General features: G+C 41.0%; 2 protein-coding genes across 2 annotated transcripts; both read right to left on the bottom strand.

Moving 5' to 3' along the window:
- Positions 1-530: 530 nt before the first annotated feature.
- On the bottom strand, positions 531-3,641 carry LOC133002916 (extracellular calcium-sensing receptor-like). The gene is made up of 6 exons (XM_061072505.1): positions 3,442-3,641; positions 3,083-3,368; positions 2,160-2,993; positions 1,828-2,049; positions 1,591-1,714; positions 531-1,444 (listed from the first exon to the last, which is right to left on the bottom strand). The coding sequence occupies exons 1-6, from the start codon at positions 3,639-3,641 to the stop codon at positions 531-533; spliced, it is 2,580 nt and encodes an 859-aa protein (XP_060928488.1).
- A 2,795-nt stretch (positions 3,642-6,436) lies between these two features.
- On the bottom strand, positions 6,437-9,541 carry LOC133002915 (extracellular calcium-sensing receptor-like). Its single transcript, XM_061072504.1, has 6 exons — positions 9,342-9,541; positions 8,983-9,268; positions 8,060-8,893; positions 7,723-7,944; positions 7,497-7,620; positions 6,437-7,350 (listed from the first exon to the last, which is right to left on the bottom strand). The coding sequence occupies exons 1-6, from the start codon at positions 9,539-9,541 to the stop codon at positions 6,437-6,439; spliced, it is 2,580 nt and encodes an 859-aa protein (XP_060928487.1).
- Between the last annotated feature and the right edge of the window lie 2,498 nt (positions 9,542-12,039).

Below are 12,039 nucleotides of genomic sequence, written 5' to 3'. Positions count from 1 at the left end.
CTTTCATTTGAAGTTTAAAATGCGTTAACTACAGAAAAAGATAATGATTAAAAAAAGACTCAAAGACTGCTTTTCCGATTTAAGTTTTTATTTTATTGTTTACAAGCGCCTAAATAATATAAAGAAATAAAATATTTTTGGATTGATTATGAAAATGTATGCGTGAAATGAGTCAATTAAAGTGATTGGAAAATATACAAACATTTTTAAACAAATTATCATCTTTAACCACAAACAGCTCAAATAACAATGATTCAATAATAATCATAAAATAATGAATCAGTTAAATCAATAACAAATGTAAGTATAAATTCATTAATAATTAATTATGATCATAGTAAACATTCCCATCCATTGGTTTCCCCTACAAGGCTTACACACTGTATTGTGTATATCACAATGTCATATTTTGAACGTAATATTTATTACTTTTATAGATGCAAGTTCAGACTAAACGATGAAAAGCCATGTTTTATTCTTCAGTATATTATCTGAGAGCAACAGCAGCATAACTGTCTCAATTCAAGAAATCATATTTTCTTGTTCAGATTTTTTGCCATGACATGTTTTTTGGTGTTTTTCTCTGGTTTGATCAATATTATGTAGCATTTCAGTGCAAAGATACAAATTAATAATCCAAATGCTGAAGACAAAATTGCAAAAGTTTCCACAGCTACAGTGAACTTCCCAGGGGAGCTGACGTATGCTGGGATGAAGGTGATCCAGACCGCACAGAAAATCAACATGCTAAAGGTGATGAATTTGGCTTCATTGAAGTTGTCGGGTAACTTTCTGGTTAGAAATGCCAGTACCAGGCAAATTATAGCAAGGAACCCAATATATCCCAGCACTGCGTAGAAAGCAGCTTCAGAGCCTGTGTTACACTCCAAAACAATCTTTTTATTGCTGTATCTGAAAACCATGTCTGGGAAAGGGGGATTTAATTTAAGCCACAGTATACAAATCAAAATTTGAATCAAAGTGCATGAGCAGACTATGATTCTTTGCTGCGCAGGACCAAACTTTCCCGCTACTTTGTTGCCAGGAAACGTTGCTTTGAAAGCCGTGACCACGACAATTGTTTTTCCTAAGACGCAGGAAATGCAGAGTGCGAATGTTACGCCGAAAGCTGTGTGGCGGAGCATGCATGTCCAGACTGTAGGCCGGCCGATGAAAGTGAGGGGACAAAGGAAACACAAGAAAAGAGAAAACAGCAGCAAGCAGCTTAGCTCAGCGTTGCTGGCCTTTATCACCGGGGTTTCTCTGTACTGGATGAAAACCACCATGGTGGCCAGAGACAGGGAGGCTCCCAGCAGCGATACGACTGTGATAGCTATTCCCAACGGCTCGTGATACGTCAGGAATTCAACTGTTTTGGGAATGCATATGTCTTTCCCCTTGCCGGACCAGAAGTCCTGTGGACACTGTGTGCAGTCTGCTGCACCTGATGAGGGGAAGAGGAAAGTGAGAGTCATGCATCTGGATTTAATTTTTGCAGAGAATGACATGGTCGCTTAGTGATACATTAAACATGCCATTTTCAACTAAATGCTATAATTGGATGGTGTTTGTTTGTCTGCTTGTCAGTACCTGTTGAGTTGGCTATAGTTCCATCGGCACAGGGGAGACAATCAAAGCAGCAGGATGGTTTTCCTTTAATTTGAGCTCTCCTTGTTCCCACTGGACAGATATTAGAGCACACTGATGTGGGAACCTGAGGGAAAAAGTGCAGGCACACTCACATGATAATCCAATAATTCAATGAGACACATATTTTTTAGAATTTATTAGCCTGAAAGCATGAAAATAAAAAATCTTGATGATTACCTTTTTCCCAATCCTCCACACTATCTTTTCCTCCTGGACGCTGAGCTTATAATCACCCTTGGCAGCAGATGCAAAATGACCCACTGTCACATGTTGCACGCGCCCGTCTCTCAGCTGCCAGTTGATTAAGTCATAAGAAGCCGGAGGGTCTCCGTTGTCATCGAAGAACACGTCGTCCCCGAACTGATTTCTGAAATGGACTCTCTGCAGGTGATCAGTGACCTGAGAAAAACATGATGAATTGTAAAGACATTTCAAGGCCAATGATAAGGTAGCTTTCACATAGATACAAGTTTTTTTGCAAACATTGTGGGTTTTATACTATTTCTCACCTGTTTGGGCTGTATTTCTGACACATTCAAACACGGCATCACCGGTTTTCCTCCTGGTTTACCAGCAGGTTGGCAGAACACCAGCTCATGCAGGGCATGTGCAATGGCATAGACTGCTTTATACACATTATAGGACACTCTGAGCTGTGTGACATTAAAGAACACATGCTGGGAATATAATAATGTCTCGTCGCCTGTGCATTTTTCATTTGTTTCCTCGGTTCCTGTGTGTTTACCGGGTGAAACGGGTCGGCAGCCCACCATAACCTCCCAGAAATTCCTCACAAAGGCGGCACTTGGGTCTGCATGAGGGCTGATGCCTGTGAGAAACGGTTTGAGATCAGGGATGGCCATCTTAGGCACCACAAATCCCAGGGCTCCACCAAAAGCTTTGTAGATTTCAGGCGTGGACGGTCGCGCTGCCGTTATCCAGGCCTCACTAGCGATCCACTGAATTCCAGTGATATTCTGTTTCACTACCTCTTTCATTAAGGGATAAAAGTCCCCGTCAGCAGCAAAAGCCAGAATTACTTTGACTGTTGACTGCTTGATCATTTCCACAACATCTAGAATCTTATCCATAGTGTACGTGCGTAGAATTGTCCCGACAAATGCAACACAAACCCCGAGCTTCCTAACCTCCTCAGTGAAAGCCAGGATCCCATTCCTGCCATAGTCATTGTCTGACTGTATGGTGCCAATCCACTGCCAGCCAAAACATTTGACCAGAGCTGCCAAGGCTTTGGCCTGGAAGTAGTCGCTGGGGATCGTCCGAAAAAACGTAGGGTATTTAGCTTTATCACTCAGGCAGGCACATGTCGAGAAGTAACTCACCTATGAAAATATCACCACAATAATTCTGAAACAACAAAATACTACAAGCAAACTCTGAAAGCATCAATCAAATACATATAATTTCTTACTATTGGCACTTGAAATGGTCCGAGAGTTCCAGCCACAGCTAAGGACTGAGACGATCCCTCCTCTGCTATGAGAGCAGATACAGCCGGAGGACAAGCAGAGGTTGAGTCCATCTCCTCGGCTCCGCTGGCTAGTGTTAATGCGGCACGTAAAGTGTTCGTGGGAGATGCACAAGAGTTAAGGATTCTGTAGCCAAGAGTGATGTTTGGCAGGAGAGCAGGTTCTTTGTTAATTTCTTCAATTGCAAATATCATCACTTGGGTCCATCTGAAAGCTCGCAAGTCAAATCTAAAAGAATTGAAATAGATTTTATATGTGAGAGCTGCAGCTTTGCAGCTTTAAAACATCAGATGCAACTTACCCAGCACACTTCACTGGTGGTGGCTCCTTTTCAAACGTATACGTGCTGCTGATGTCTTTGTTGAAAACCGGGAAAATCCCCCCGATCATTATATCTCCCTGCTTGAACAAACTCGGCATATCAAACCTGGCAAACAGTTCACAACCAGACACTGGGCTCAGGTAGAGAGCGACCCAAGACAAGAGAAAAACTCTCCACATGTTTGCTCTACTTTATTTTACGTCGGTGCAGCTCTTATAACAGCTGTGTTGAATGCAGGTAGATGTGCTCTCTTCATAAAAGGTTGATTTATTTCCCACAGGGCTCAGCGATCTTAGATTGGTAAGTTTGATACAGCAGGGAAAGAGCACGTGCGTGTGTTATAATATGCACATACACACAAGAACCTCCAAAAGATGTGTTATTTGGCCAACCCAGTTCAGTGTTGGTACCAGCTTGAGTTCAGTATATAAATACTTTGGTTGTTTGGTTTTGTATTTATATAGCGCTTTTCTAGTCTTGATGACCACTCAAAGCGCTTTACAGTACAGTTTTACATTCACCCATACACACACACATTCATACAGTGCATCTTTTAGCAGCACTTTTGTTGTTCTATGAGGGCCAAGTCAGGGTTCAGCATCTTGCCCAAGGACACTTCGGCATGCAGATGGGAGAGACTGGGGATGGATCTACCAACCTTCAGGTTGGACGACGACCGCTCTACCCCTCAGCCACAGCCGCCCCTATCATTGACTTACTTTGTCAATGATTCTTATGATAAAGTATATAGAAGACAAATTTCAACCAAGTTACAGATTTTTTTTTTCCAAAGTGATATATAGATATTAAACAACAGAGATCATTATTAATATAGTAATAATGTTGTGCAATAATGCATTAAATGTGATACCATAAAATGGTGTTCCTTTCGGTATTCAATAAATTTGGTTATCAAAATAAAATATTGAATATTAATATTAAATCATAACTTTGAATTGATTCAAGTTACCTCGGGGCACCAACCCTCAAAGGAAGGAAAGATAGCCAATTTATTGATTAATTATCATAAAAGTACTAACTACAAATTTGGAACTCTGATAAAATTGAATTAATTACTATAACCAAAATAACCTTATAGATAGTTAGCTAAGTTGACGGATATAGAGTTCTTGACAGTGCAGAGGTTGGCAAAATTCACTAATGCTACATTATGAAAGAAGCATTTGTGAAAGAAAAACATTTATAAGGAATATAATTAAGTATAAAACACAAATTACTTACTAAACAAAGATGTGTATGTGAGTGTGTGTCAGCATGCTTCCTAAATGGTGGCTGGCCACCTTAAAAAATGGCCTCCCCCCATTTAGGCTTTTGACTACACATGTAGGCCCGAACTGCGGTTCACAAATACCATGTCCCAACAAGCGTCATCACTCATCAGCCGACAGCAGAGAAAGTGACCAGAGGAAACTACACAGCCCCTCCCCATGTGGTACTATATAATGTTCTTGTTTTGCTGGTTGAAGAAGGGACAGGCGGGTGGGAGCGTATACTTTGAACATTTAATAATAGAAAATAAAACCATTCTCTGATGACAAGTCGGGGGGAAAATAGAAACTTACAATAAGTTAGTTTGCATAAACCTGTCACACTTTTCATGATACATGTTGAGTTCAACACCATTAATCTCCATTAACTTCTAACAAATGGCATTTAACTGTAAGACACACAAATCCAATACACTTGTAATTTACACTATAAAAAGTAATGTCGTCTCTCATGTTATATTACACCTAAACTCTCTGAGAATATGAAAAACAATAGTCTTTTCGTTTCTTGATGTATTTGTTGTGAATCTCACCATTCGTTGATTTGGTTCCAAGATGAACGTCAACTCAGAAAAGACACATATGTAGCAGACTTCAAACAACTCAGTCAGAACCAAAAGCAAAAGCAGATGTGTGGGACAAATTTCCCCAAAACTGCTCTCCTCCTGTTTACAGACGTTTTGCAGTCACATAATATAATAAACATGACCTTGTTCAGCCATGTATATGTTATCATTATTCTCTTCGACACCCATTGTTGTTTAACCAATGCCGGCTCCACCAGGCAGCGTTAGGACTCCGCTTCGTCCTCTGTCTGTCCTGTCTCCTCGTTAACACCATCTTGGCGTTCCAGGCCAATGTAGATGGTTCCAGGGTTCTGAAGCTGTTTTCTCTCTACAGTCCCAGAAGGGCTTGTTCATCGTGGGAACTGCTAGGTTTCTCTATGATTCTGTAAGGTCTTGACCTTCTTGAGATACTGTATGTCATGGTCAAGCACTATGCAAATTAAGTGGAATTGAATTGCATCACTGGAGACTTTTTTATATACAGGAAGTGAAAAAAGGAAGATGAGCTTTAGTGTTTAGTCACATCATCATTTAGACATTGATTTAAAAAAAGTTGCAGCTTTATTGTATCTTTCATTTGAAGTTTAAAATGCGTTAACTACAGAAAAAGAAAATGATAAAAAAAAGACTCAAAGACTTCTTTTCCGATTTAAGTTTTTATTTAATTGTTTACAAGCGCCTAAATAATCTAGAGGAATAAAATATTTTTGGTTTGATTATGAAAATGTATGGGTGAAATGAGTCAATTAAAGTGATTGAAAAATATACAAACACAACAAAATATACATTTTCAAACAAATCATCATCTTAAACCACAAACAGCTCAAATAACAATGATTCAATAATAATCATAAAATAATGAATCAGTTAAATCAATAACAAATGTAAGTATAAATTCATTAATAATTAATTAAGATAATAGTAAACATTCCCAGCCATGGGTTTGTCCTGCAAGACGAAACTTACACACTGTATTGTGTATATTACAATGTCATATTATGAACGTAATATATATTACATTTATATATGCAAGTTCAGACTAAACGATGAAAAGCGATGTTTTATTCTTCAGTATATTATCTGAGAGCAACAGCAGAATAACTGTCTAAATTCAAGAAATCATATTTTCTTGTTCAGGTTCTTTGTCATGACATGTTTCTTGGTGTTTTTCTCTGGTTTAATCAATATTATGTAGCATTTCGGTGCAAAGATACAAATTAATAATCCAAATGCTGAAGACAAAATTGCAAAAGTTTCCACAGCTACAGTGATCTTCCCAGGGGAACTGACGTATGCTGGGATGAAGGTGATCCAGACCGCACAGAATATCAACATGCTGAAGGTGATGAATTTGGCTTCATTGAAGTTGTCGGGTAACTTTCTGGCCAGAAATGCCAGTACCAGGCAAATTATAGCGAGGAACCCAATATATCCCAGCACTGCGTAGAAAGCAGCTTCAGAGCCTGTGTTACACTCCAAAACAATCTTTTTATTGCTGTATCTGAAAACCATGTCTGGGAAAGGGGGATTTAATTTAAGCCACAGTATACAAATCAAAATTTGAATCAAAGTGCATGAGCAGACTATGATTCTTTGCTGCGCAGGACCGAACTTTCCCGCTACTTTGTTGCCAGGAAACGTTGCTTTGAAAGCCGTGACCACGACAATTGTTTTTCCTAAGACGCAGGAAATGCAGAGTGCGAATGTCACGCCGAAAGCTGTGTGGCGGAGCATGCATGTCCAGACTGTGGGCCGGCCGATGAAAGTGAGGGGACAAAGGAAACACAAGAAAAGAGAAAACAGCAGCAAGCAGCTTAGCTCAGCGTTGCTGGCCTTTATCACCGGGGTTTCTCTGTACTGGATGAAAACCACCATGGTGGCCAGCGACAGGGAGGCTCCCAGCAACGATACGACTGTGATAGCTATTCCCAACGGCTCGTGATACGTCAGGAATTCAACTGTTTTGGGAATGCATATGTCTTTCCCCTTGCCGGACCAGAAGTCCTGTGGACACTGTGTGCAGTCTGCTGCACCTGTTGAGGGGAAGAGGAAAGTGAGAGTTATGCATCTGGATTTAATTTTTGCAGAGAATGACGTTGTCGCTTAGTGATACATTAAACATGCCATTTTCAACTAAATGCTATAATTGGATGGTGTTTGTTTGTCTGCTTGTCAGTACCTGTTGAGTTGGCTATAGTTCCATCGGCACAGGGGAGACAATCAAAGCAGCAAGATGGTTTTCCTTTAATTTGAGCTCTCCTCGTTCCCACTGGACAGATATTAGAGCACACTGATGTGGGAACCTGAGGGGAAAAGTGCAGACACACTCACATGATAATTCAATGAGACATATTTTTTAGAATTTATTAGCCTGAAGCATGAAAATAAAAAATGTTGATGATTACCTTTCCCCCTATCCTCCACACTATCTCTTCCTCCTGGACGCTGAGCTTATAATCACCCTTGGCAGCAGATGCAAAATGACCCACTGTCACATGTTGCACGTGCCCGTCTCTCAGCTGCCAATTGATTAAGTCATAAGAAGCTGGAGGGTCTCCGTTGTCATCAAAGAACACGTCGTCCCCGAACTGATTTCTGAAATGGACTCTCTGCAGGTGATCAGTGACCTGAGAAAAACATGATGAATTGTTAAGACATTTCAAGGCCAATGATAAAGTAGCTTTAACATAGAATAGATACAAGTTTATTTGCAAACATTGAGGGTTTTATACTATTTCTCACCTTTTTGGGCTGAATTTCTGACACATTTAAACACGGCATCACTGGTTTTCCTCCTGGCTTACCAGCTGGTTCGCAGAACACCAGCTCATGCAGGGCATGTGCAATGGCATAGACTGCTTTATACACATTATAGGACACTCTGAGCTGTGTGACATTAAAGAACACATGCTGGGAATATAATAATGTCTTGTTGCCTGTGCATTTTTCATCTGTTTCCTCGGATCCTGTGTGTTCACTGGGGGAAATGGGTCGGCAGCCCACCATAACCTCCCAGAAATTCCTTAAGAAGGCGGCACTTGGGTCTGTGTGAGGGCTGATGCCTGTGAGAAACGATTTGAGATCAGTGATGGCCATCTTAGGCACCACAAATCCCAGGGCTCCACCAAAAGCTTTGTAGATTTCAGGTGTGGACGGTCTCGCTGCCGTTATCCAGGCCTCACTAGAGATCCACTGAATTCCAGTGATATTCTTTTTAACTACCTCTTTCATCAAGGGATAAAAGTCCCCTTCAGGAACAAAAGCCAGAATGACTTTGACTGTTGACTGCTTGATCATTTCCACAACATCTAGAATCTTATCCATAGTGTACGTGCGTAGAATTGTCCCGACAAATGCAACACAAACCCCGAGCTTCCTAACCTCCTCAGTGAAAGCCAGGATCCCATTCCGGCCATAGTCATTGTCTGACTGTATGGTGCCAATCCACTGCCAGCCAAAACGTTTGACCAGAGCTGCCAAGGCTTTGGCCTGGAAGTAGTCGCTGGGGATCGTCCGGAAAAAAGTAGGGTATTTCGCTCTGTCACTCAGGCAGGCACATGTCGAGAAGTAACTCACCTATGAAAATATCACCACAATAATTCTGAAACAACAAAATACTACAAACATACTCTGAAAGCATCAATCAAATACATATAATTTCTTACTATTGGCACTTGAAATGGTCCAAGAGTTCCAGCCACAGCTAAGGACTGAGACGATCCCGACTCTGCTATGAGAGCAGATACAGCCGGAGGACAAGCAGAGGTTGAGTCCATCTCCTCCACTCCGCTGGCCAGTGTTAGTGCGGCACGTAAAGTGTTCGTGGGAGATGCACAAGAGTTAAGGATTCTGTAGCCAAGAGTGATGTTTGGCAGGAGAGCAGGTTCTTTGTTAATTTCTTCAATTGCAAATATCATCACTTGGGTCCATCTGAAAGCTCGCAGGTCAAATCTAAAAGAATTGAAATAGATTTTGTATGTGAGAGCTGCAGCTTTGCAGATTTAAAACATCAGACGCAACTTACCCAGCACACTTCACTGCAGGTGGCTCCTTTTCAAACGTATACGTGCTGGCGACCTCTTTGTTGAAAACCGGGAAAATCCCCCCGATCATTATATCTCCCTGCTTGAACAAACTCGGCATATCAAACCTGGCAAACAGTTCACAACCAGACACTGGGTTCAGGTAGAGAGCGACCCAAGACAAGAGAAAAACTCTCCACATGTTTGCTCTACTTTATTTTACGAGGGTGCAGCTCTTATAACAGCTCTGTTGAATGCAGGTAGATGTGCTCTCTTCATAAAAGGTTGATTTATTTCCCACAGGGCTCAGCTATCTTAGATTGGTAAATTTGATACAGCAGGGAAAGAGCACGTGTGTGTGTTATAATATGCACATACACACAAGATCCTCCAAAAGATGTGTAATTTGGCCAACCCAGTTCAGTGTTGGTACCAGCTTGAGTTTAGTATATAAATACTTGTCAATGATTCTTATGATAAAGTATATAGAAGACAAATTTTAACCAAGTTACAGATGCTTTTTTCCAAAGTGATATATAGATATTATACTACAGAGATCATTATTCATATAGTAATAATGTTTGCAATAATGCATTAAACGTGATACCATAAAATGATCTTTTTCGGCATTCAATAAATTTGGTTATCAAAATATTAATATTAAATCCTAATGTGGCAGTGGTGCTTGCCACGGGGCTCTTCCATACATAGCCAGAGACGGAAGTGTTGCTTTTTAACATACTTTATTATCAGCACACAAACATGGGAACAAACATAAACTTAGCATAAAGTGACTAGCTTTACAGCTTAGTCCGGCTTCTCTCCAGTGTCTCAGTTCCTCCAGTCTCTGACTCTCTGAGGCCCCCTGAGGCAGCGAAGATGCTGCCTTTTAACCCTCGCGTTGTTCTTGGGTCGATTTGACCCAGAGTGTGTGTCTGTGTGCATGCGTGTGATCATCCACAAGCCCTGGCTGTTCAGGTAGAGGGTTAGGGTAACCCAAGGATTGTTATTATCCAATTCTCCTGGGTGTAGTTGAGACAAATTAATTGTCATTCTTGATTCTTCTGGGGGGGCCAATTAGACACCCAGGGAGGGCGCTGGGGTGCTGCAATGTGGGGTCAGTCAGACCCACACCTGATTCCAATTGTAATCAAGAGGGGTATATAGAGAAGACGGTGTTCCATTCACTGTGTGCCACCCTCCCTGACCATGCCGTGATATCACATCAGCGCGTTTGCACGATTGAAACAGCCATTCTCCGAGGATCCCTCCTCTGAACCCGAAGTGGACGCAAAAGAGCCAGACCTATAAAAGCTGACGGACAACCAGATGGAGTAGCAGACCGGGAGGAAGACAAAGACGACTTTGAGGACGACCCAGTGGGTGATGCTTCTGCAGATTTATCATCCTTGGACGAAGAAGAAGAGGGACAAGACAACGGCTGCACCTCCACTCCTGTGGAAAGAGAGACCTTCAAGTCAAGAAACTGGGAAATAATATGGGCATCGACGGCGTACGGCCGAGAGGGGAGCCTCTCTGCTGCGGCTCTAAGCGGGGTCTGTCCGGGCCCCACGATGCACGCAAAGTCCCACGCCGCTGACATAGGCTCGTTCCTCATTCACCCCAGACCCCCAACAAACCAGCCAATGAGAACCTGTCATCCCACACAACCCCACCCCATTGGTCTAGAACTGTCACATGCCCCACCCCGACCTGTTCACTGACCCTCAGGACATCTCAATACTCCTATAACACGGTGTCTTAACTGAACATAAGTCATAACAAAACATAAGCATAAACCCAGTCCTCAAAACAGGTCAATCTGAGGAGGTCTGTTTTAGACAGGGTAAAAAGGGTGCTGTTTTAAAATTATCCTTGTGGTATTTTGACCTAAATATGTTACATACATTTCATTAAGACACCAAGGAACCATATCAACATGTGATAATAATATGGGCACAATATGTCACCTTTAAATAAAGCATAGTGAATCTAAAGATTGTTTCATAAATCTGATTGAATTTGTGTTAATTAAAAGATAAGAGTGATAAAGGGCTGAAATAATTTAAAAAAGTGCTTTTTAAATAATGATTTAATTATTTTACTGGCACAAAAGGGTGAATAAATAACAACAAATACAAAATAAACAAATATCGGCTATCGGCTAGACTGTTGTTTTAAACAACGGTATCGGCATTTCCATATAGGTGCATCCCTATTAATCAATGTGTTTTTAAAAAAACAGCTGTAAATGGCCATAACTCTGTGATTCCACTTATCAATCACCTCACCCTGTTGCCTTGGATATAACAATTAAAATTAAATTCTGAAAGATTTTTTTACAATGTTAGCAAGTCCATGGAATAATCAAGGGGTGCTTCTGTAATGACTAATCACATATATATAGGAAGAGTATTTTGTTTGTAATTCTGTGTTTTTTATTGTCTCCAGGCATGGAGAAACCAAATATTTTGAGTACGGATCCAGATCAGGGGGCGGGTCCAAGAATTTTCTTTTACTTTCTTTATCAGTGCGAGACAGAGAATTTTCAACATTTCTTAAATTTATCAGAGAGTAATTAATGAACCTTGATCAGATAAATGTAGCAAGTCTAAGGGACTGATATTTATGAGAGTGTTACCTTTGACTGTTGGGCCTTGGAGGAGGTATGTGCTCTACTGAGTGCAGTTGCAGTGGCTT

This window comes from Limanda limanda, chromosome 6, assembly GCF_963576545.1.
Source record: "Limanda limanda chromosome 6, fLimLim1.1, whole genome shotgun sequence".
Classification (NCBI taxonomy): Eukaryota; Metazoa; Chordata; class Actinopteri; order Pleuronectiformes; family Pleuronectidae; genus Limanda; species Limanda limanda.
The sequence above is the reverse complement of the archived record's forward strand: the minus strand, read 5'-3'. Positions and strand labels throughout refer to the sequence as shown.

Bases quoted from the DNA above. Each gene is read 5' to 3' on its own strand.
- LOC133002916 (XM_061072505.1), bottom strand. From the start codon at position 3,641: ATGTGGAGAGTTTTTCTCTTGTCTTGGGTCGCTCTCTACCTGAGCCCA. The intron at 2,994-3,082 runs GTAAGAAATTAT...ATATTTTCATAG, and splicing joins GACCATTTCAAGTGCCAATA to GTGAGTTACTTCTCGACATG. The intron at 1,445-1,590 runs GTACTGACAAGC...TCCCCTCATCAG, and splicing joins AACTATAGCCAACTCAACAG to GTGCAGCAGACTGCACACAG.
- LOC133002915 (XM_061072504.1), bottom strand. From the start codon at position 9,541: ATGTGGAGAGTTTTTCTCTTGTCTTGGGTCGCTCTCTACCTGAACCCA. The intron at 9,269-9,341 runs GTAAGTTGCGTC...CAATTCTTTTAG, and splicing joins CCTGCAGTGAAGTGTGCTGG to ATTTGACCTGCGAGCTTTCA. The intron at 7,351-7,496 runs GTACTGACAAGC...TCCCCTCAACAG, and splicing joins AACTATAGCCAACTCAACAG to GTGCAGCAGACTGCACACAG.